The 26,032-nt window shown below is 31.6% G+C and overlaps 2 protein-coding genes across 7 annotated transcripts in view; one reads left to right on the top strand and one right to left on the bottom strand.

Annotated features, from left to right (window-relative positions):
* The window catches only part of LOC126879629 (uncharacterized), a 442,662-nt gene extending 434,697 nt beyond the window's left edge, over nt 1-7,965 (top strand). The window contains exon 11 of the mRNA XM_050642814.1: nt 7,070-7,965. Within this exon, the coding sequence (XP_050498771.1) occupies nt 7,070-7,078 (9 nt within the window). The 3' untranslated portion in view covers nt 7,079-7,965. The remainder of the gene's footprint in view (nt 1-7,069) is intronic.
* LOC114336460 (diacylglycerol kinase theta) overlaps nt 1-26,032 on the bottom strand; it is a 338,858-nt gene that overhangs the window by 229,535 nt on the left and 83,291 nt on the right. For all 6 annotated transcript variants that reach the window (XM_050642805.1, XM_050642807.1, XM_050642806.1 and 3 more), the window contains exons 2-3: nt 17,344-17,423; nt 6,794-6,896 (exon numbers count right to left, since the gene is read on the bottom strand). In XM_050642805.1, coding sequence (XP_050498762.1) covers nt 6,794-6,896; nt 17,344-17,423 — 183 coding nt within the window. The remainder of the gene's footprint in view (nt 1-6,793; nt 6,897-17,343; nt 17,424-26,032) is intronic.

Genomic DNA, 26,032 nt, shown 5'->3' with positions numbered 1-26,032 from the left:
AAAAAAATCTATCCTTAAAAAAACTCGAAATTGTCAGATTAAGATAAGGTTAAGATAAGTTAAAACATTCACAGTCATGACTGCATATGAAGTCATTTACTCCATAAGAATACGTGTAACAATGACAGCGTGTCCGTGAATGTGTTAAGTTACATGCAAAAGAGTGTATATTTCAAAAATATGACGATTTGAGCCTGGCGTAAGGAAATGGGTGAGTCCCAAAGTTTCACAAGAAAAAAGCGAATATTTCGCGAAATGAATGACAGATCGAAAAACTAAAAAATACGTGCTCAATATTTTTCAAAAATCTATCGAATGATACCAAACACGGCTTCCCACGGAGAGGGGTGGGGTGTAAATTTAATATTTTAAACACGAATCTCGCGATATTTCGCGAAATGAACATAAGATCAAAAAACTGTAAAATACACTTATTTAATATTTTTGGAAAATCTACGAATGGCACCAAACACGACCCCCAAGGAGGTGGGATGGGGGTTACTTTAAAATTTTAAATATGAGCCCCTATTTTTATTGCAGATTTGGATTCCTTACGAAAAAATAAGTAACTTTTATTCGAAACATTTTTTCGGATTATGTATAGATGGCGCTATAATCGGAAAAAACGATTGTTGGAAATGGAAAATTAAATTAAAAAATGGCAAGCGCCCACTAAAATCGAAAACTTTACTTAACTTTTTTTGGTTTTAGGATCTACTCTTCACAACCCAGTAGGTCCCCATAACGCTCGAGTGAGTGCACATTTAGCATACTTTGCTCCCCTACTATAATAAATTAATCTGACTTTTAAAATTGGTTTCAATTTGGCTCCATACATAACGTTAAATAAGAGTTTCAAGAAGGTAAGAATTAACAATTATTAAGACAAATTTCTTAACGGTTCAACTTTGAAACGTTACTTTCTGGGATTGTCTACGTGCAGAATATCTGTTGGTAAACTATCTCTGCTAATAAATAATTTTTCAGACATTCCCACAGTTTCCAAGTCATATCTGTTAACGAAATGAGAAGTCCAAGATCCGTAAATCTGAAACCTCTCGTGGAACCAATTTCTGGGTGCATCCTTAATATCTGCCTTTTACAATATATAAGGCAAGAAGACGACGAAGAAAGGAGACGAAAGAGACTCTATAATATGCAATTTCGTTCAGTTGTCTAGGAAAAAATTCCAACGAAAGTTGGTTCCGTTCACAATATGAGTAAACTGAGAAAATGAAAAGACAGCTTGTGTTTCATTTCAGATCAGAGATGATTAATCATCCCCTTACGTACGTTTTAGTCTGAGAGCTTACCATGTAGCCTCTCTGACATAGGCGTAACCAGGGGGGTTTGGGGGTTATAACCCCCCATTTGGATGTATTTTGACGTTTTTATTATTTATACGTTAACACCATTACTATTTCATACCCCCCAGAGACCATCAAGTAGTTGTAACCCCCTGAATAAACTTGGGCTGGAGCTGGACTATATATAGGTGTGGTTCTCTTTTTTGTGTTTCCAGCCCCCCTTAGGGTCATCCTGGTTACACCTCTGCTCTCTGATGATGTCTGGGGAGACTTAAACGTACGTAAGGAGATTATTGATCATCTCTGAACCGTAATGAAATATAAGCTGTCTTTCCATCATATAATATCTATTAACTTTGTTCTGAAGCTATTTCCTTGTGGCATTTTTGTAATTAACAGTATTCTTATAATATAAGTAGAATTTTAATCTATATTTGAGTGTCATATGCAGCAGCATAACTTAACTTATTAAATTTCTTAAGGTAGATTACGCAATTTGCAATTTTTTTAAATTTTGCAATATATTGTTACTATTTTTGTTTCACTTCAATATATTTTATTTATATTGACGATTTATATAATTTTAGTAAATTGTATTTGTTATTACAGTACAGTTATTTGTTATTATAGTGTCATATGCAGCAGCATAACTTAACTTATTAAATTTCTTAAGGTAGATTAAGCAATTTGCAATTTTTTTTCAATTTTGCAATAGATTGTTACTATTTTTGTTTCACTTCATTATATTTTATTTATATTGACGATTTATATAATTTTAGTAAATTGTATTTGTTATTGTTTTTATGTATGACTCTTGTAAGCTTTGTCTATAAAATTGTTTAATTTTTCATGTCTATAAAGCATATTTCTATTTCTATATAACTATTCTAAATGGGAAATAAGCTACTACTTAACTAAAAAATATTTTATTAACGTTTCGACGTCCAAACTGGACGTCGTTGTCAAAATACAAAATATTAATAAATTAAACAAAAATATTGTTGCTTACTAAAAAATCCTTCTTCTGACTCATTTATATCGGCAATTCTGACATAATATATTATATATTTTAAAGTAGAAGACTTTAAAATGATATTGCCAATATTTATGAGTTGCATTCCTGAGACGACTTCACTAAAAGATGGTTCATTCGATTACATGAAATCAACCCCACCTCAAGAATATCCGTCACAAAAAATCATAACATGTGATCTGTCTTTAAAAAGACAACCACATGCAACGGTGACAGTAAAATTCTCACTTTAGAGATTCTATAGTAAATCACGAGGAAAGACCAGGAAAAAACTCGTGATAATATCCCGACATCGTAAGTATTCGGTCTTACATTTAGTTTACTCTCAAAACTAATACCAAATTCTGACTTGACATATACAGGGTGCGCCAAACCTCTGGTTTTCTTTGATTACGGCTAAACTATGAGATATACAAAAAAATGTTTATAACAAAACTAATGTGTATCAAAGATGTCTATAATTTAAAATTATTTTCAATTATACAGGGTGAGTCAGAACGACGGTATGAACCAAAGTTGTATTTTTTTTAAATGGAACACCCTATATATTAAATCATTTTTGAATATATTATTTAAAAATATGAAAAATTTGTATAAGGTCTTATAGGCCTAAAGTTAATAATTTTCGAAATATTTACATTTTTATTGAGAAAAATGGTAATATTTATAGGGTTGTGGATTATGTTTCCAAGGAAATAAAAATTTAGGTGATAGGTCAAAGTTTTTAAAATATAGTGTTATAGTGTTACTTTTAGCCATAAAATATACAGTGTGATCACTATTTGCAAATACAAAATTTTCTCATTTTTTTTTAATGGGACACCCTGTATATTAGTTTTGCGTTTTGTAGTAAATATTACAACCTTTCTTTTGGTATAAGGTTGTATGTACCTAGCATGTTTCGTTTTGTAGATATTTAAAAAAACTATAGATTTTACGTTTATGCGGATTTTTTATTTAAAATTTTTTTTGCAAAAAAAATAATTATAATCTGGTTTTAGAAACATACACTAAAATATAAAATATGAAAATAAAAACGTAATTAAAGATTAAAATAAATCGTATGCTAGTACAATTCAATTGAATTTAATAACTTTAAATTATTTTACAAAAAATATTTTACCATATTAATGAATGCATAAATTAATTACTAAATTAAATAAACAACCAAATTTTAAATCAACCGTAGTAATTCTTCTACCGCAGCAACTTTCCTGTACCAAATTAATTGTTAGTTATATTGTATTTACGAGTAAGATCAGTTAATAACTTTTTAATTTACCTACATCTTGAGAACGTATAAAGTATGCTTTGAAAAAAATGACCGTTATGGAAGTATATTAAGAAGTAAATAGTATCTATGTACCTACTAGTGTCACAAAAGCTGGTAATAATTTCTAATGGTTTCGCCCAAAACAAATGTCATATCCAAAAATGTTTCGGTTAAAAAATTAAAATTTAAAATATAAAAAATTGTTACAAAAATTTCAACTACAAAAGTATTACCAGCTTTTGTGACACCAGTAAATACTATTTATATTAATAAATAATTTGGCTGATACATTTAACATTCAGCTGTTTTAAAGCATACTTTATAATAATTTTTATATTCTCAAGATGTATGATGTATGTAAGTTAAATTAAAAGTTTAACTAAATACAATTTAACTAACAATTAATTTGGTACAGGAAAGTTGCTGTAGTAGAAAAATTACTACGGTTGATTTAAAATTTGGTTATTTATTTAATTTAGTAACTAATTTATGCATTCATTAAAATGGTAAAATATTTTTTGTAAAATAATTTAAAGTTATTAAATTCAATTGAATTGCACTAGCATACGATTTATTTTAATCTTTAATTCCTTTTTTATTTTCATATTTTATATTTTAGTGTATGTTTCTAAAACCAGATTATAATTATTTTTTTTGCAAAAAAATTTTTAAATAAAAAATCCGCAAAAACGTAAAATCTATAGTTTTTTTTAAATATCTAAAAAACGAAACATGCTAGGTACATACAACCTTATACCAAAAGAAAGGTTGTAATATTTACTACAAAATGCAAAACTAATATACAGGGTGTCCCATTAAAAAAAAATAGAAAATTTTGTATTTGCAAATAGTGATCACACTGTATATTTTATGGCTAAAAGTAAAAAATATTAAATTATTTAAAAATAACACTATATTTTAAAAATTTTGACCAATCACTTAAATTTTTATTTCTTTGGAAACATAATCCACAATCCTATAAATATTACCATTTTTTTCAATAAAAATGTAAATATTTCAAAAATTATTAACTTTAGGCCTATAAGACCTTATACAAATTTTTCATATTTTTAAATAATATATTCAAAAATGATTTAATATACAGGGTGTTCCATTTAAAAAAATAAAACTTTAGTTCATACCGTCGTTCTGACTCACCTTGTATAATCAAAAATAATTTTAGAATATAGACCTCTTTGATACACATTAGTTTTGTTATAAACATTTTTTTGTATATCTCATAGTTTAGCCGTAATCAAAGAAAACCAGAGGTTTGGCGCACCCTGTATATGTTATTTTAAATTATAAATATTAATAAAACATAGATATATAAATAATACTAAAATATAAAATATGTACTATCCTCGATATGTTATTGACTTACTAATCGTGATATTTTCTTTCTATTGACTTCCTCTTTTAGTACGGGTAACCACATCCTACTGTATTCTACCGAAGAATTTGCGACACAATTAGTTTCATTTAGCATAATTAGAGCCGCTTCTTTGATTTTTCTCTTTTTACTATCTGTTTCTTTCAGGACTATACTTGAATCTCTCCACTGAACTCTATGTTCATTATCCCATGCATGTTGACATATTTGAGATCTATCAAACTCTCTATTTTTAATATAAGACTGATGTTCACTTATTCTAACGTTTAATGGTCTTGATGTTTTACCTAAATAAAATTGCTCGCATTCACAAGGTATTTTATAAATACAATTATTTGTTCTTTCTTGTTCATTGTTAGGTTTAGTTTTAGGAAATAAATTCAACATTTCAACAACATTCAAAACAACAAACACATTGAGATATATTTTATCTAAAGTCTTCTACTTTAAAATGAATATATGTCTGAATTGCCGATATAAATGAGTCAATCAACAACATTTTTGTTTAATTTATTAATATTTTGCATTTTGACAACGACGTCCGATTTGGACGTCCGATTTGGACGTCGAAACGTTAATAAAATCATTTTTTAGTTAAATTGTGGCTTATTTCCCATTTAGTGAATTAACAGAATTAACAAAATTAGTGAATTAACAGGTCAGCGACACGCCATTCATGATTAACTACATAGCACAGAAAAAACAGAAATTCATATTAATCCAAGGGTATTGTACCCTCGGAGATCGGTGGAAAAAATTTACACCCAAAATAACAAAATTCAGTTTGGCAACACTGTGTGAATGTTTATAGTAACATATCCCTTTTAGATAAACAGAACTGTAATTTAGTCCAGACAAATTAATATATTTTTGTGCCAACAAAAATAAGATTTTTCAACCAAATAATGTTTCGCATAATATGATGTGCAAAATAATTTTGAATTGGTTTCTGCTAATGAGCTTGCTATTTTTGTCATTAAAGTAGAAAAATCTTTAAAATTTATTCTTTATAGTCATTATCGTCCAGTTTTCGTCTTATTATTTTCACTGTACTAATTCGACTAATTTACTTACAATGATTAATGCGATGTTAAAATATTTTATCGTTAGCGGCTTCTGGAGTGTCTGAGGCATATCTAATTTCATTGATAAAATGCACAGTCATACCGATTTCCACTTGAACCATACAACTATAGATATAATAACCTGTAGATTAGGCTAGCTATGGGCCGCTCTGTGCATCGAGGTGTAACGCCATTGGTCAATATTCATTTTGAGTGGTCTAGCCATCTTTGTCCGTCATATGAGCCGTATCGCTTAGTCAAAAGAGATAGATAGACCACCGATCGACTGCCGCGCGTTACGCTTTTTTGCTCAGTATGCCTTGTCTACGGTTAACATGTCTCTGGGTACAACACAATTAGTAAAGTAAAGTAAGTCAAGTGGCAACTGTCAAGTTCCAAATGGGTTGCCACGCTGCGCCAATTGATAAACAGTTACAGATTAACACTAATAATTTGCTCATTCATGAAAATTTTTTTAAAACGATTTCCGGATTGGAAACTTCAAAATAAATAATGTAAAATGTAATTCTCATTATGTACAATCAATTGTAATTTTTTAATCTTATATAAAACAACATTTAACTTAAACATGACACAAGAAAACAGATTCAGAACCATGTCGCCAAAAATCGTCAAAAAAAGGACAGATTTGCTTAATCATTTTCCACATACTTTTTATCATATATGAATTTAAAACTTATGAAAAACTGTAAAGTTACTTACTTTCGCAATGAATGGATTCGCTGTCATCTAACCGTTTTCTACATACGTTGCAAAATTTTCTTTTATGGTGAAACGACTCCGACCAACAGTGTGCAACCGGATTCTAGAAAAATAATATATAATTTATAATATATAATACATATAATATTTCTGGATAATTGGCTTAGCCAAAGCAATCATAAACAAAAATATTTAATAATATATGATATTTGTTATAATAATAATATTTGTTATATTCACTATGTTTTATTGAATTACTAATTGCATCTTTTACAGATGACGTAGCTGTATTATCAACTAGTGAGAATCCAGTTGATGCCTCTTCTCATCTCCAAACCCACCTAAACCTACTCGCAGAATGGTACAATCAATGTAAAATTAAAATCAATGAATACAAGTCAGTACAAGTAACATTTACCATTAACCGGGAAATCTGTCCCCCACTTACACTTAACAATACACACGGCCCCGTCAACACAGAAGTGAAATCCCTTGGATTGGATATCGACCAAACGATAACATGGAATAAACACATCCAAATGAAATGTAGGCAGTTGGATCTCAAGTTCAGACAAATGTACTGGCACCTTCGCAGGACATCCAAATTGTCATTGAGTACGGTACGGTACGATGTACGGTATCCATCACTGGGGATAGGTACGCTAAATTAAAGCACATCACAACCATACAGCGATTTCAATCGAAAGTCCATAGGTAAATAAATTACTTGCGCATCCTGGTAAGTCAGTAATCTTACGATTCACAATGATCTAAATATTCCCTTTGTAAGAGATGAAATACACCTGGCAGCGAGCAACCATGAAAATCGAACAAGAAACCATGTGAACGAACTGATTGACCATCTCTACCAGACTGGACCAGCAATCAGAAGACTCCAGCAAACGTGGTCACAAGATTTATTACAACAATTAAATAAACCTATAAGGAGAAGCATCATTAGATGCTCCTCCTTTCATGCTTACAAATTCATTCACATTTACCTAAAACTCTCAAGTAGAAAATTATTGTAAATAAAAGTAAAAAAAAGTATTCCCAGTAGTGCGGTTGTGTGAATGATGCAAATAGACGCAACGCTCGAGGTCTTGATGACACTTTTTTGGGACGTGACTGTGCTGTATCATTGCTGCGTTATATAATTGTTTTTAAAATTATTATGTTTTAGTCTGATTTGTCTTTTGTGTTTTGTGAGTTAATTGTCACAATATATTATGGACTAAAGTTGTTGGAGTTGTTAAAAACTAACATAGTCCATCGTCTTTATTTTTAATGAAACACCCTGTATATTTTTGTACTTTTAAAGCCCTTGATAACCTCATTAGACCAGGGCGCATCTGTAAAAATATTAGTACATTTGGACGTTGAGAGGTGACTCAATTTTTTTTGCAGAAATTGCTTGAAAATAAATCAAATAATAATATTTGAGTTATCCTCCCTCTCAAAAAGGTCCGGAACATTGTTTAAATAATCAAAATGTCAAAAAATTAAGGAAAAATTCGATTTTTTCTTCGTTTTTTGATTATAACTTTAAAAGTATTCATTTTCGAGAAAAGTTGTACTGACATAAAAGGTGCGTAATTAAATTTCCTACAACATAGAATTGGTTAAGAATTTAAAAAATAGTCACCCTTGTTGCAAAATAGCAATAATTGCGAAAAAAACATACAAAAGCAAGTATTCGCATTTTACGTTTCTCAACCATTTATGCTAAATTTAGGACCTTCATATTTCACGCAGAAAACTTCATGATACAGTAAAACAGTACTGTAAATTTCAATAAGATCGGTTCAATAGATTTTGCAAAATAAATTTTGCAATCCAGCTTTCGTAAAAAAAATTCATTTTTTCAAAATGTTACAGGACTGAAAATAAAGCAGATAGCAAGTTGAATTTTTTTTTGCTTATAGAAGTGTACTGTACCTTTAATTTGCAATTTTGCAAAATTAAATTCGATTAACACCACGGCGTCAGGATTTTTTTAAATAAACATTAATTATTGGTGCTACGCGCAGGACAGCGGATAGTTTGCTCTGATTGGGCATTTCAATGACCTTTGATAATGATTGATACATTGTAATTTTTATTACATTTCGATATAGATAAATAAATTTGTTTATTGCAAAATAAAAACACATACTCTATCCTTTGAAATAACACTTTTATTAGCAAAAACTTTCTTTGTTCATATATTTTAACTTAAAAAATAAATGTTTATTATTTTTAAACATATGCAATTGTTTAAACAATATTTCACAAACAATAATAAAATTAGTTTGATTTTTGTGGAATTAAAATATTAAAATACAACAAAATAGAGAGTAAGAAAATAATATATTAGATAAAGATTGGAAGAAATTTTGGTGGAAATCAACTTGTGTGAATCGAACACCGCTGTCCTGCGCGTAGCACCAAAAATTAGTGTTTTTTTTTTAAATTTCCTGACGCCGTGATAATTAATCGATTTTAATTTTGAAAATTGCTAATGAAAGGTACAGTACACTTCTATAAGCAAAAAAAATTTCAACTTGCTATCTGCTTTATTTTCAGTCCTGTAACATTTTGAAAAAATGAATTTTTTTGCGAAAGCTGGATTTCGAAATTTATTTTGCAAAGTCTATTAAACCGATCTTATTGAAATTTATAGTATTGTTTTACTGTATCATAAAGTTTTTCTGGGTGAAATATGAAGGTCCTAAGTGTAGCATAAATGGTTGAAAAACGTGAAATGAAAATACTTGTTTTTGTATGTTTTTTTCGCAATTATTGCTATTTTGCAAATAGGGTGACTATTTTTTAGATTTTAACTATTTCCATATTGTAGGAAATTTAATTGCGCAACTTTGATGTTAGTACAACTTTTCTCGGAAATGAATACTTTTAAAGTTATAATAAAAAAACGAAGAAAAAAATCGAATTTTTCTTAATTTTTTGACATTTTGATTATTTAAACAATGTTCCGGACCTTTTTGAGAGGGAGGATAACTCAAATATTATTATTTGATTTATTTTCAAGCAATTTCTGCAAAAAAATTTGAGTCACCTCTCAACGTCCATCTCAAAACAGATGCGCCCTGGACTACATCTCAACGAACTGTATTATGTAGGGCCTGTTGTGAATAATACAGGTGAAATTTTAATATTATGTATTAGTAGAGGATCCGATATAAGGACGATCGGGACCGATCTGTTTATTTGATAAAAATTATTGGATATGTGATTTACTATGTTAACAATTATAAAAAACAATGGCCGATCTAATTTTGTTCTGACTATAATTAATTAATAATTAAAAAACTACTTTTTTTAATAAAAAAAATCGACCCGGGCATGTATTATTTCAGAATTTGTAAATCATTCTAAACAAAAAAGATCTTTTGTAATTTTACTCTTAAGTTGATCGTTTTCAAGTTGCTTGAAATCTTACGTTCTTTTTTCAGTTTTAAATTGTTTATAACTCGAAAACAATCAACTTAAGAGAAAAATTACATAAGACCTTTTTTGTTTAGAACGATCCAAAAAATCTGAAATAATACCTGCCCAGGTAGATTTTTTTATTCTTAAAAAAAATCATGTGTTAATTATTAACTTATTATAATCAGAACAACATTAGATCGGGCACCCTTTGTTTTTTATAATTGTTAACACACTAAATTACACATCCAATAATTGTTATCCATTAAACAGATCGGTCCCGAACGACCTTATATCGTATCGTATCGTATAATATCGTATCGTATCGTATAGAAGTATAGACTATAAATTCACGTCAAGACATTAAATACATAAAATTTTGAAATTCATAATTTATCAAGCTTTAAATAATTGTATTTTTTAAATTAGTTAAGTAAAGAGATCAATTTTTCTAAGGTATCTATCAAAATATTGGGTTTTGTATTTAATTTCTTGACGAAAATTATACATATTTTGAAAATTTCACATTAAATTATTCATGACAGATCTTACATAAAAAAGATCAGGTTGTTAAGAAACTTTTAAAAGCATAAAAATATACAGGGTATTTCATTAAAAATAAAAACGATGGACTATGCTAGACTTCCATGAACCACCCTGTAGATTTAAATTGCTGTTTAGAAAGGTCAGAAAGAATATTACAAAGAACTCATGGCAGAGCAAGAAAACGAACTGTTTGCGCAAGAAGACCATGCAGCAGGACCAATCGAAAATTGTTTAAAAATAAATGCAGAGAACCCAACGAAGAAAGAAATATGTGAAGCAATCCGCCACCTGAGGAATAACAAAGCAGCGGGAATTGTCAATATCCCATCCGAATTGCGGAAAGCTGATATTGAGGGAAAAGTGGAGTTACTGGCACCATTGCTGAGAGAGATATAGAATAAAGAACATGTATCTGCAGAGTGGAATAATGGAATCATAAAAAATCTCCCAAAAAAAAGTGACGCGTAGCTATGCGAAAACTGGAGAAGTGTAACGCTATTATGTTCCATAAATAAAATACTAGCCTATATTGTACATCAAAGAATTAACGTCGAAATCGATAAAAATCTCCGCAATGAACAAGCGAGTTTTAAAAAGGGAAGATCCTGTATTGACCAGATTGCTACATCACGTATCAAGAAATTAAAGAAAATAATGCAGCACCGATAATGACGTTTGTAGACTTTGCCAGAGCTTTTGATAGCATAAAACACAAAGCTCTTTGGAACATTTTAAGCCACGCTAAAATCCCACCTAAGATCATTATTTTTTTATTTAGCGTATGGGCTTTCACAGTACGATAAATACACAAATATAATATATATTATTCCAACACTAAAATATAATGAATGAATCTAAATATTAATGTCCAATTTACATAGCCATTCAATTGCTTCTGGGGAGCATTCCACAAAGTCCTGGAGGTTTCCACGGTAGGCACGATTTAGGCAATCTGAAACACAATGACTTATGGTCTGTCTAGGCGATCCACACAATGTGGACTTTTCGCACGACCCCATTTGAACAGAGAATCAGCACATTTACCATGTCCGGTACGTATGTGATTAAGCCTCGCCCAGGTGCACCGGGGCAGACCCGATCCGATGAAACCCTGGGTTGGGGTGAATATCTGAATATAGTCTGCTGCTATTGTTGACATCCATCTTGTGGACCATTGCCTTTGTATATCATAGGAATCACCAATTATTCGGGCAGATCTGATTGGAGGATTTCTAGACCTCAGTCGCTGGTGCTTTTTTGAGATGTCTGGTATGGCTTGATGAATTGGTAATTGTTTGTTGGCTACAATTTTCTGATGCTCTCTCACTAATGCTGCTGTACGGCGTAGATCTGGTGGAGCAATATTGCTCAAAGTAGGCAGCCATCTCACTGGGGTTGATTTTATTGTTCCAGTGATTATTCTCATGGTTTGATTAAGTTGGACATCGATTTTGTTTGTATGTGCACTATTTAACCATACTGGTGCACAATATTCTGCCACTGAAAAAACCAAAGCTAGAGCAGAGGTCCGAAGAGTATCTGCAGAAGCACCCCAAGTTGTTCCAGCAAGTTTTGTTATTATATTGTTTCTTGATCTCAGTTTACCGGCTTCGTTTGTAAGATGGCTTTTGAAGGTGAGTGCTCTATCAAGTGTGACGCCTAGATATTTGGGGTTGTTGTTATGTTTGATAGCTGCATCATTTAGAGTTACATTGAGGGTATCGCCCGCAAGTTGATTCGACAGGTGAAAGAGACAGGTTTCAGTTTTGCTTGTGTTAGGACGTAAGCGCCAGTTCTTAAAGTAGTTACTAAGTGTAGTTAGGTCCTCGTTTAGAGCTCGTTCTCCAGCTTCTTTACTATTATCTTGGAAGCCAATGGCCAGGTCGTCTGCATAAGCGAATTTTCTCGATTTTGTGTCAGGTATATCCGCCGTATAAAGGTTAAATAATAAAGGAGCTAGCACTGAGCCTTGAGGTAAGCCGTTGTTAAGTTTTCTAACGTTACTTCGTGCATCATTTATATATACCTGAAACAGTCTGTTAGTTAGTAGACTGTTTATCAGCTGACAAGTTTTGAGACAGGGTATGATTTTCATCAACTTATAAATAAGGCCCTCTCTCCACACAGTGTCATAGGCAGCCGTAAGGTCTATAAATGTTATGGCAGATTTTTCACGTCTTTCAAAGCCAGCTTCGATGAATGTAGTTAAGGACAGCACTTGGTCACAGCAGCTTCGTCCTTTTCTAAATCCAGCTTGCTCAATTGGTACAGCGTCCTCAATGGTGTTACATATTCTATTATATAAGAGTCGTTCTAGTAATTTATAACAGCAACTGAGTAAGGCGATAGGCCGGTAACTTTCAGGCAGCTTGTTGTCTTTGCCAGGCTTCTGGATTGCGATAATTTTTGTTCTTTTGAATTCTGGGGGTAGCATAGCTGTAGTCACAATGTCGTTAAAGAATTCTTTGAGCCATTGTCTTGTTTTTGTACCAGTGTGGACTATAAACTCAGGATATATTCCATCGAAACCAGCTGCTTTTCCCGTTAAGATCATTATAATAATACATAAGGGTCAAATGACGGACAAAATAGAAATAGAGAAGGGGGTAAAGCAAGGCTGTATACTCTCACCACTACTCTTCAATATATGTCTCAACTACATTTTACATAAAACCATAGACAGAAAAACGGAATCCCTTGGAACTACTTAGATCGTAAGAAACTGGACGATATATGCCTGGTATCACATACAATACATGATATGAAGAACATGCTACGGAAACTGGAGAAAAAGGCGGCAGAAATTGTCGAATAAATTAAAATAAGACGGTTGAGATGAGAATAGGTCAATTCCGACAGGAAAAATTATATGTGAATCAAGAAGAAGTAAAACAGGTACAAGAATTTTGCTACCTAGGAAGTATAGTTTACGTACATGGTGGCATCGAGGCAGACATTAAACATCGAGTTAGAAAAGCACAACAAGCATTTGAAACACTCTCAAACATATGGAGGTCAACACAAATTAATCAAAACACCAAAATAAGACTATTTAATTGTAATATTAAAACAGTATTATTGTATGGCTGCGAGACCTAGGCAATAATAGAGGGAACTGTCAAATACTCCAAGTATTTATAAAGAGGTGCTTCGGAAAAATTTTAAAAGTACATTGGCCCAATATCATTTCAAATCAAGAACTCTGGAAGAAAACCAAACAAGAGCCAATTGAAATTACAATTAAACGGAAAAGATGGAATTGGCATAACAAAGAAAGCTCTAAGATGGACAGTAGCAGGACGAAGAAAGCAGGGACGACCCTCAACGACCTGGAAAAGAACAATTGAAGCTGACTACCAAGGTATGAGAAAGAGCTGGGGAAAGGTAGCAGCTATGGCCAAAGACAGAGTCCAATAGAGAAGCTTCGTAGATGCCCTATGCTCCTTTGCGGAGTAACAGGAAATAATATATTAGAAAGCTCACATCTAAATTTAAAAGTTGATGAGTCTCAGCGGTTTTTTTTATTTTCTAAAGTAAGGACACAATATACTACTGTATTATTCATAATAGACCTTGTGTGATATAATTCGTTGAGACCGGGTAATTAAAGACCTTTTAAAAATATAAAAATAGACAGGATATTTCATTAAAAAATAATGATTACCTACGTAATATACTAAACTTGAGTGAATCATCATGTACAGGGTGTCCCAAATTGGTATGTTTTGCAGTGTATACCGAAAACTAGAGGAGATAGAAAAAAAGTAGTTAAGATGTCATGACTTCTTTTTTCGTTAAAGTAACGATTGCCCAATCAAATCATCAATAGCTCCTCACATTATCGAGATACTGGGCGATTATTGAAAAATGTCGAAAACGACAGGGTTACAGAACTTCTTTATAAAGAAAAATTTTAAAAAACTTTATAGGAACTTTTGATAGATATATTATGGACGGATTCAGTGGCGTACAAAAAACTTTTTTAGGGGGTCCCGCTAAGGAAATATAAACCATACTTATGTTTTTTTAAATGGGACACCCTGTATATTTTGACATTTTTCGTTTTCTTTTTTAATTCTCTTTCATATGATATGACATATCATATATCTATTTTCAGTTGTTGGAGCAAGCGTGCAAATAAATTGTTTATAGTTGACGTCAGGTTAAAGGCACTTAAAAATAAAACACTCGGTAACGTATTTTAACATTTTAATACTAGGGTACCAATCCTTGACAGTTTTATTAAATTTATTTATTAAAATAAAATCAGTACCAAGTTGGAAATTATTAAAATGAAAAATTTCATAATCGGTGGATTTAAACTTATGGTCCTGTTAGGTGGCCCCCTCGTTCACCAGAATTAAATCCTCCTGATTTTTTTATTTGGGGATTTTTAAAAAACAATATTTATAAAACTGAATTTAACACCAAGGAAGAATTATTACAAAGCATTTATCAAGCATTTAGAAAAATAAAACCAGTGCATATACTCAATAGGGAACTTGCACATTTTTTTTTATTACACAATAATGTTCAGTTCTGTATAAAAATGAGATTTCCAAAATTTCACGCTTCAAAAACTCATAATAACTTAGAAGTACAAATTTAAAGTCTTCGGTATCTTAAAATAGGTCAAACGGCCCGTGACGTCACTCAGTTTAACTATATGGTTCCGTTTATGGTTATAATTAGGTATATTCTTCTTTAGTTTATTGGCCTCCACCTATTTTGGTATACCTCGTCGCGAAATAAAGGAAAAATATTTATATTCTATTAACATTTATCTTATGTCATTGTAATAATATATACCAGTTTGTTGACATTGGAGTTTGATATAGTTATTGAAGGAAAGGAAAGAAGGTTTACTACGGAAAATAAAACCATTTTGTAAAAGTACAGTTTTCTATGAATAGTTCAAACGATCAAAACACTTGTAACGTCAAATAAATGTATTTTCTACTGACGTTTATAACGTCTAATTTAAAATTCTGTTTACTTTGTTGGAAAAATGTAAATGTACAAACGAATGACATCACGACGCGTTTTAGGCCACCTATTTTAATTTTAATTTTTAATCGCCTTTGGGGGCCAAACGAAAGACCTACAAAAATTTTTTATCTTTGATACATGTTTTAAATGATGTTCTGTTGTGATTTATAACATTTTTTTCGAATTTAAAAATTTATGCAAGTTCCCTATTGTGTAAGATCTGTAAGAAAAAGGTGTAAATTATTATTACACAAAACGGGAAGTATTTTGAACATTTTTATTATAATTTTCATATTTTTGTAAAATTAATTATAGTTGTTACGTTGTTTATTATTGTTGTTTGTTGCTTTATGTTAATGTTATTATTTTTGTAAAATTAATTCTTGTAGTTAAGTAGTTTTTTGTTGTTATTAAATTCGTTATTCCTATTTTTTAAGTTGATTGATTTTATTTTTAAAATATTAAAATGTTAAAATACGTTACCGAGTGTTTTATTTTTAAGTGCCTTTAACCTGACGTCAACTATAAACAATTTATTTGCAGGGTAGCTCCAACAACTGAAAATAGATAAATGATATGTCATATCAGATGAAAGAGAATTATATAGGTAAACGAAAAATGTCAAAATATACAGGGTGTCCCATTTAAAAAAACATAAGTATGGTTTATATTTCCTTAGCGGACCCCCTAAAAAAGTTTTTTGTACGCCACTGAATCCGTCCATAATATATCTATCAAAAGTTCCTATAAAGTTTTTTAAAATTTTTCTTTATAAAGAAGTTCTGTAACCCTGTCGTTTTCGACATTTTTCAATAATCGCCCAGAATCTCGATAATGTGAGGAGCTATTGATGATTTGATTGGGCAATCGTTACTTTAACGAAAAAAGAAGTCATGACATCTTAACTACTTTTTTTCTATCTTCTCTAGTTTTCGGTATACACTGCAAAACATACCAATTTGGGACACACTGTACATTTAAATTTATGTATAAAAAGCACACATTTATATTTAAATATTCAAGGGTCTCAAGGTTTTTATGATTCTTAAAATTTTAAAATGAGGACATACACAACTTTATTCCATGTGGTTTCCACACTGAATGTGTATTATGCAGAGACAAACTATCTATCTATCTATTGCCCTTAATTTTTGTCCAAAGTTGAACGTAGGCCTTCCCCTTATTTTTCCACTCTTTTAGGTTCAGTGCTAGATCCATCTGGTCCCTGCATATCTTTTTAGGTCATCCGAACATCTCATCGGTGGTCTGCCTTTTCCTCTTTTATGGTCCCAAGGTATCCAGTGGGTTATCGCTTCATTCCATTTTCCGTCTCTTTGTCTACTGTTGTGTCCTGCAAATTTTCATTTAAGAGTAGCTGCAGGTTTGTTTACGTCTTTCACTTTGGGTTTATTTCTGATCCATATATTTTTCTTTTTATCACTTAGCTTGATACCCAGCATCTGCCTTTCCATTTTCCATTTGCCATGGAGAGACAAACTAGGTAGTAATAATTTCGTTTGTAATGGTTAAACAAAAAACAATTTACATGATATAATTTAATATTCTTAAAGAATTATTATTCTTACTCTTATTTGACTGGCGGAGACGCTGGAACACGGGGATACCACAGTCCTTAAGCAGCGATCATGCACTACGAAGTTGCAAACTGAAAGAGAAACAATACATCAGCAAATTTGATCTCACGATCTCAATATAAAGAAATAAAACATTTTATTCGAATTTTAGTCATAATAAATATGATAAATATAATTCGAACATGTCAACTACTAATCCCAAAATGACTCAAAATAGCAATTGAAATCTTTGGAAGCAGGGAAACTACTGTGTGTATTTACCACCACGTCCTGGTCCTTATTCCATATGCTTGTTCACTTCCTTAAACCGAGAAAATAGTTATTAAGGTACCAAGGGTATTATTGGGATAAGGAGAAAATTATATAGCCCAGTCGGGATACCATTTGACCTTGCATTAGGAGCTGCCCCAAATTTTATTTTTTTAATCTTTAGGGGGGGTCAACAGTAGTATAAATTTAAAATCTCGACTGAATTTGACCGTTGCGTTAGCCGCCATCTTGATTTTAAACGAGAACCTTTTTTGCTCAATATCTCCGCCATTTTTAACTTTTCGACAAAAAATATAGAAACTGAAATTGTTGAAAATGCGATTTTCTATAATTTCGTTATGGGGAAAAACAGTGACAGTTAAAGCATAATTATTGATTTATTGAATTATCTCGTTTATTATTACTTCTACAACAAATTTTAACCTATACTAAAATGAAGAAAATTAAATTTTGTACAATTTTGATTTCTTTAATTTTTTTTATAAAATCAATATTTAAGGTAGTACGTATGCGGTAAAGGTGCGAGCGTAAGACCCGATTGATTTTAAAGCAATTGTTTTTGTTCAATATCTTCCCCATTTTCAACTTTTCGACAAAAAGTGTAAGGACTGAAATTGTTGCAATTACGATTTACTACAATTTTTCGAGAGAACCAGTGGCGGGTCCAAGAGGGGGGAATGAGAAAATTCCCCCCAACGGGGACCAAAATTAAAAAAAAAAATTGTTGAAATATTAAAATATGTTAGCTGACATGAAACTTAATTATCGACAGACAAACTCAACCAATAAAACCCGCTAGTTAATAAAATTAAGTGAACTTAATGCATATACGTTAATATTTATGTCTTTTATGTACTTAGTTTGGTTGCTGTTTCATTGGAAGTTTCAAAAATTGTATAAAATATAATCCTCTTTCGGTTTATATTCCCTTCAGAGTTGTGACTGCATAATCTTCACTGATGATGCATAAGGATGCTGAAATAGTTGCTATATGGAGATGGTAGTCCAACTCTGAATCGAATATAAACAAAACCTGCCTTGAACCCTTTTTAATCTTAATAATCCTCTTTATTTTTGTTTATGTACAATTATGTCGTAAAGTTAATAATAAATGAGACAATTCAATAATTATGCGTCCCCTCCGCTTCCACTATTTTCCTCCTTAACTCGGAGAATATTGATCGCATAAAAAGATTGTCGAAAAAAAAATTATAGGAAATTGCGTTTTCAACAATTTTAGTTCCTACCGTTTTTGTCGAAAAGTTGAAAATGGCGGAGATATTAAGCAACAACGGTTCTCCTTTAAAATCAATATGGCGGCTAATGCAACTGCGGAATTCAGTCGAGATTTTAAATTTATACTACTATTGATCTCCCCTAAAGGATATAATTATAAAATTTGGGGCAGCTCGGAAAAAAGATTCAATTCAGTAATTATGCTCCCCCATCACTTTTACTATTTTCCCACTTAACTCGGAAAATATCAACCGCATGAAAAAAATTGTTAAATTGAAATTGTAAAAAATCATATTTGGAACAATTTAAGTTGAAAATGGCGTAGATATTGAACAAAAACAATTGCTACAAAATCAATCAGGTCTTACGCTCGCGCCATTATCGCATACATACTACCTTAAATATTAACTTTAGCATAAAATGAAAGAAACTAAAATTGTGTAGAATTCAATTCTCTCTATTTTTGTATAGGAACATTTTTGTCGTAAAACAAACAATAAACGAGATAATTCAATAATTATGCTCTATTTATATATAACTGTCACTATTTTCCGCTATAACTCGGAAAATATCGATGGCACGAAAAAATTGTAAAAATAAAAATGATAGAAAATTACATTTTCAACAATTTTGGTTGCTATACTTTTTGTCGAAAAGTTTAAAATGGCGGAGATATTGAGCAAAAACGGTTCTCGTTTAAAATCAAGATGGCGGCTAACGCAATGGCGGAATTCAGTCGAGATTTTAAATTTGCACTACTATTAACACCCCCTAAATATTAAAAAAATAAAATTTGGGGCAGCTCCTAATGCAAGGTTAGGCCTGTTATTCGTCTAACCCGAGACTAATAAGGATAATAACGCTTGAGATTAATGGTGTATATACCGAGGGCCTTTGGCCCGAGGGATATACGTTGACCGAAAGCGTTATTATCTATAATGCCCGTGGTGCCTTCAGCGTTTAATATCCGACTAAATTATCCTTTATATGCAAGAAATTTGAATGAATTTTGAATTAATTAGTTTTCAAATAAGTACATTGACCAGCAATAGTCTTAACGTATTTGTGGTAACCATAGTTTTACTTAGGTAGTTATTTGTCAACTTGACAGTATTTAACTAGTTATTTAAATTTAATACCCTAGGGCGTTATTTTCAAAATAACGCCCTAGGGAATTATATCATACTTAACTGACTTCGAAATCATGTCATTATTTGCCAAATAATATACAGCTAAAACATTAAAAATAATAACCTAAAACACGTTAACGAAAAATCTTTAAGCTCAAACACAAGGTATCTAGTTTAATATTAAGTTTTTTCAGAAAAGGTTTATACGTTTTCATAATCCGTCTAGAAAGTATCCATACAAAAGAAAGCACAATTCTTTTCTGTTTATATGTTATTAGCTACTTGAATTAAAAATTTTAACAAAAAATATAAGTATTTGGTTTACTTGCACAAACCCAGTTATAACTTATAATTATAAACACTTAACTGTACAAATCTCTTAACTATACAAATTTTCTATTCTATACTTAACTGTAGTCCAGGATCCCGATTTTTGACCCTTCGCTTCGTTATCGATCATTCGCTATCTATATCTGTAGAGTGTACAGATAGCAAATGATCGATAACGAAGCGAAGGGTCAAAAATCGGGGTCCAGGTATGCACAAAAGTATGTCATCGGTAATCGTAACCCAGTCCTGTAAAATTGATCGAATCAGACTTACTTTAATCACCATGTTTCAATAAGACTAAGATCTGGTGAAGCTACGCAATTGTTGTGTTCTTGCATTCAATGTTACGAATACATAGATGGAAGCATGGCATCTTGCGCTATGGATAAAAACTTTTTTATCCATGTAAAGCAACAGTCGATTTAAAATAATTTAGAACGTCAATTTTTCTTCTTCTTTTTGCCCTTTTGATTCGTCCAATTTTGAACATAGGCTCGCCCCAGTTTCCTCCATTCACTTCTGTTTAGTACTTTCTGTTTCCCCTGCGTTCCTCCTATCTTTCTAATGTCATCTCCCCATCTCATCTGGAGTCGCCCTCTTGATCTTTTTCGTGTCCATGGTCTCCATTGTTGTATCGTGGTATTCCACCAATTGTCCGTTTGTCTGGCTTTATGACCTGAAAAGCTCCATTTTAGCCTAGCTATATGTTGTCCTGCTTCTTTGACTTTTCTTTTTTATTTCTTACCCAGTTGTTTTGCTTGTTTTCTGTTAATTTTACTCCTAACATTGCTCTCTCCATGGCTTTTTGTGTCTTCTTTATTTTGTCCATGCTTGCGTTGGTCAAGGTCCATGTTTGGCATGCGTAATTGAGAATTGGGAGTATACACTGGTCAAACACTCTTGTTTTTAAGTATTGTTGTATTTTTTATTCTTTTAGACCCATTTTAATTTCCCAAATCCTGCCCAGGCTAATCTAACCCTTCTTTTTACCTCCGCTGTTTGGGTTTCCTTATTTATTTTTATTATCTGTCCCAAATATATACACTCACCGGCACAAAATTCCGCCACCCAAAATTTTTGATTAAGTTTGACAATTTATAACTTTATCATTTGTGCTCCGATTTCAAGATTTTTGCATCAGTTTGTAGTGGTAGGGGAGCCCAAGCGGGGATTTTTGCAGTTACTCGAGCGCGTCAGATTAGCATATGGGGAGAAACCTGGTACCCTGCAGATGTACCTCTACCATATATTGGCTCTTAACACAGAGGAGTTCGTTAAGGGGGGCCCGAAAAAAAAATTTTGTCCTTAAAAAAACTCGAAATTGTCAGATTAAGATAAGGTAAGTTAAGTACCTGCAAAAGAGTGTATATTTCAAAAATCTGACGATTTGAGCCGGGCGTAAGGAAATGGGTGAGTCCCAAAGTTTCACAAGAAAAAAGGGAATATTTTGCGAAATGAATGACAGATCGAAAATCTAAAAAATATATGCCCAGTATTTTTTAAAAATCTATCGAATGATACCAAACACGACTTCCCACGGAGAGGAGTGGGGGGTAAAATTAATATTTTAAATACTAATCCCGCGATATTTCGCAAAATGAACATCAGATCGAAAAACTGTAAAATACACTTATTCAATATTTTTGAAAAATCTATCGAATGGCACCAAACACGTCCCCCCGTGGACGTGGGGTGGGGGGTTACTTTAAAATCTTAAATAGGAGCCCTCATTTTTTTATTGCAAATTTGGATTCCTTACGTAAAAATAAGTAACTTTTATTCGAAACATTTTTTCGAATTATGGATAGATGGCGTTATAATCGAAAAAAACGATTATTGAAAATGGAAAATTAAATTAAAAAATGACAAGCGCCCACTAAAATGGAAAACTTTACTTAACTTTTTTTGGTTTTAGGACCTACTCTTCACAACCCAATAGGTCCCCAAAGCGCTCGAGTGACTGCACATTTAGCATACTTTGCTCCCCTACCATAGGTACGTGTATTGATATCGTTCGCTATTATTCCGGTAACAAAAAAGTTTTGCTTAGATGGCATTATACAGGGGTGAATGGAAGCGTTGTATTTTCTCCTAACTTTAAAAAATTATGTGGAAAAATTGAATAGCTGATTTTGTTTCATAGTCCTGTCATATTATCCCGGAGGTGTCACTAATATTTTGTTTTTCGAATTATCCGAATATCTCTTTTCTTGTAAGAGCTGTACCGTTTTTTGTGAATGAAAACACTGATTGACTCATAAAATAGAGGTTGAATTGATAAAATTAGAATGAACCGCATGCAGCCCAGATCTCAATCCTATTGAGCATTTATAGGATGAATTAAAAAAACTATTAGCTATTAGCTACAGTTATGGCCCTGGTAGAGGAATATCGGGCTATTACCCAGGCAAGGATAACACATCTTCATTCGATAAAGAGATTGCAAGCGGTCGTTGTTGCAAGAGGTGGACATACCCGCTATTGAATTGTTTTGTTTTGTTGTTAATTTTGTTTTATTTTGTTAAGTTGAGTGCGTTTGATATTTTTAATTAAATAAACCTTCAAAGTAATGTTTTTATTTACAGATCTTACAAGAAAAGAGATATTCGGATAATTTAAAAAGCAAAACCTTAGTAATACCTCCAGGATAATACAAAAGGAGTATGAAACAAAATCAGAACTCCAGTTTTTCCACAGAATTTTTTATTAAGATAAAAAACAACTCTTCCATTCACCCCCGTATAATGCCATTTAAGCAAAAATTTTTTGTTACCGGAATAATAACAAACGACATCAATACATGTACCTACAAACCAATGCAAGAATCTTGAAAATCGGAGTACAAATAATAAAGTTATAGATTGTCAAGTTAATCAAAAATTTTGGGTGGCGGAATTTTGTGCGGTGAGTGTATATAATCATTAACCGCTTCTCTTGTGGTTTCGTTTAGTATTACGTTTCTATTATTATCTTGTGTGTTTGTCATTGTTTTTGTTTTGGTAAAATTCATTTTTAGACCTATTTGTTCGGATTCATTTGCTAGTTCGGTTAGCATGGTTTAAAGTTCTTTAAGACTTGATGCTATTATTACTACATCGTCTGCATATCTTAGGTGGTTTATACTTGGTTGCACCAACAAATCTTAAGCTCCAGATTAGCCAAGCTCAGCTTATAGATAGGGCCGATATTATTTTTATTATTACTGAGACGAAGTTTAAGATGCAATCCACGTGGCAATCCATTGTGACAAGCTGAAAATTGATCTAAAACTCAATGGTGCCACGCGTATGTTTCGTACGCTTGAGCTTAAGGCACGTCTTAAGCAATGTTATGTTGGTGCAACCAGGTTATGTTAAGATATGTTGGTGCAACCAAGCATTAGCTTCTTTCCATTTGTGTTTATTCTCATGTTTGTCCATTCCATTGTTTTGAAAACATCTTCCAGTGCTAATGTAAATAGTTTAGGTTAAATATAAGAATGTAAAAATTTATTAGAATTTAACAATACACTATTAATGGTGTCGTCAACTATAAAAAGACCTCTAGTATCACGCTGAGCTATTATTTCCGTAACCATTATTGTAATGGAAAATTTAGAAATTTAACAGTAACATTTTTTCTTGAGAGGATTTTTAGGCGATTTGCACCACTCTGGAAAAATGTTCCAGTCGGATATAAATATATTACTAAAATTATCAAAAATTATCGGGTATAATATATCACAAGAGAGTGAGAATAAATTGAAAATAATGCCACAGTTTTTCGAAAATTTGTTGTCTAGCAATAGACACGAGAGCCCGCAGGGCTCGAGCGGCTATTGCCCAATGACAACCAATTTGAGTAAAAATGAAGCATTATTTTCTTATTTTATTCTTACTGTCGTGTGATATTCGTAAAATTATTTTTTAATACGTATATTATGGATATTTTCTTAAATGTGACAGTTGTCAAAACTAGGAAACTGGTTGCCATTAAATAGAAACAATCTACTTAAAAAAATTCTATCGGTAATTTTCTACAGTAGATAATTCTCAGTATAATTTTAATCTGATTGGACATAATTAAACACGTGATCAAATATCTTACTATACGATTGGAAGTTAAAATCATCAAAAAATAATCAATTTAATTTAGATTTCTGTAGCTTTCTATTGGTCAGAATCTCTAAGAGAAGAGCTCTAAAATTATTGAATTTTTCCCGAATGACACTTTGACAGTTTTAATTTCACGACCCGGAGGGGAGTGAAATTATATCAAAGTGTCACGAGGGCAAAAATTCGATATTAATTTTAGAGATTGAGTGCAATTTGTTGCGATTATTTCATGAATAAAACTGTTCAAAACCAAAATTTAATTGTAATTTATTTAAGTAAGTACAAATTAGTACAATTAAACACACAGTTGTTATAAATATTTGACGGTTGAAAGTCATTACTTTTATAATTTTTAAAACAATAATTGTTATTAATGTCACTGAATGTATTTTTTCGTAGCAACCAAGGGCATCTGACGTAATATACTTGACGACGGGACATTATCAAAAATTATCGGGTATAATATTACAAGAGAGTGAGAATAAATTGAAAATAATGCGACAGTTTTTCGAAAATTTGTTGTCTGGCAATAGACACGAGAGCCCGCAGGACTCGAGGGCTCGAGTGGCTATTGCCCAATGACAACAAATTTGAGTAAAAATGAAGCATTATTTTCTTATTTATTCTTACTGTCGTGTGATATTCGTAAGATTATTTTTTAATACGTATATTATGGATATTTTCTTAAATGTGACAGTTGTCAAAACTAGGAAACTGGTTGCCATTAAACAAAAACAATCTACTTAAAAAAATTCTATCGGGAATTTTCTACAGTAGATAATTCTCAGTATAATTTTAATCTGATTGGACAAAATTAAACACGTGATCAAATATCTTACTATACGATTGGAAGTTAAAATCATCAAAAAATAATCAGTTTAATTTTTATTTCTGTAGCTTTCTATTGGTCAGAATCTCCTATGAATGAAATAATCAAAAATATATTCTTTGTTGCCTTTTTGGGAGATGTATCATCGAAGGTATTTTTTAAATTCCTTTATATTATGTAGGTAGCCTTGTCATTTCAGTAATATGCGCTGAGAGTTTCTGGATATACTTTTATTATTGATTAATTTATTAAAAAAGACATGATCTAAACCCGGAAGAGGATTTAGTAATACTGATTCTGGTGTTGCAAACCGATGATTTCAGTCAAAAAAGAAATAAAAACAGAAAACTATAAAATTGCAGATAATTTCTGGACTATACGTTTTTATGGTAGGGGAGCCCAAGCAGGGATTTTTGCAGTTACTCGAGCGCGTCAGATTAACCTTGTACCCTGAAAATGTACCTCTACCATATATTGGCTATTAATGGGGGGGGGGGCGAAAAAAAAATATATTCTTAGAAAAACTCGAAATTGTCAGATTAAGATAAGGTAAGTTTTAAAAACATGCAAAAAAGTGTATATTTCAAAAATCTGACGATTTGAGTGGGGCTTAAGGAAATGGCTGGGTCCCAGTTCCACAAAACTATTTACTGCACATTTAGCATACTTTGATCACCTACCATTAATAGTCATAAACGCGGTTATTACTGAAATAAAAAGTTTTGTAAAATTTACAAGTAGACTTTCATTGATTAGTAATATTACTTTACTGTAATAAACTTCAGATTATG

This window comes from Diabrotica virgifera, chromosome 2 (genome assembly GCF_917563875.1).
Source record: "Diabrotica virgifera virgifera chromosome 2, PGI_DIABVI_V3a".
NCBI lineage: Eukaryota > Metazoa > Arthropoda > Insecta > Coleoptera > Chrysomelidae > Diabrotica > Diabrotica virgifera.
This window is presented reverse-complemented; position numbering and strand designations above follow the sequence as displayed.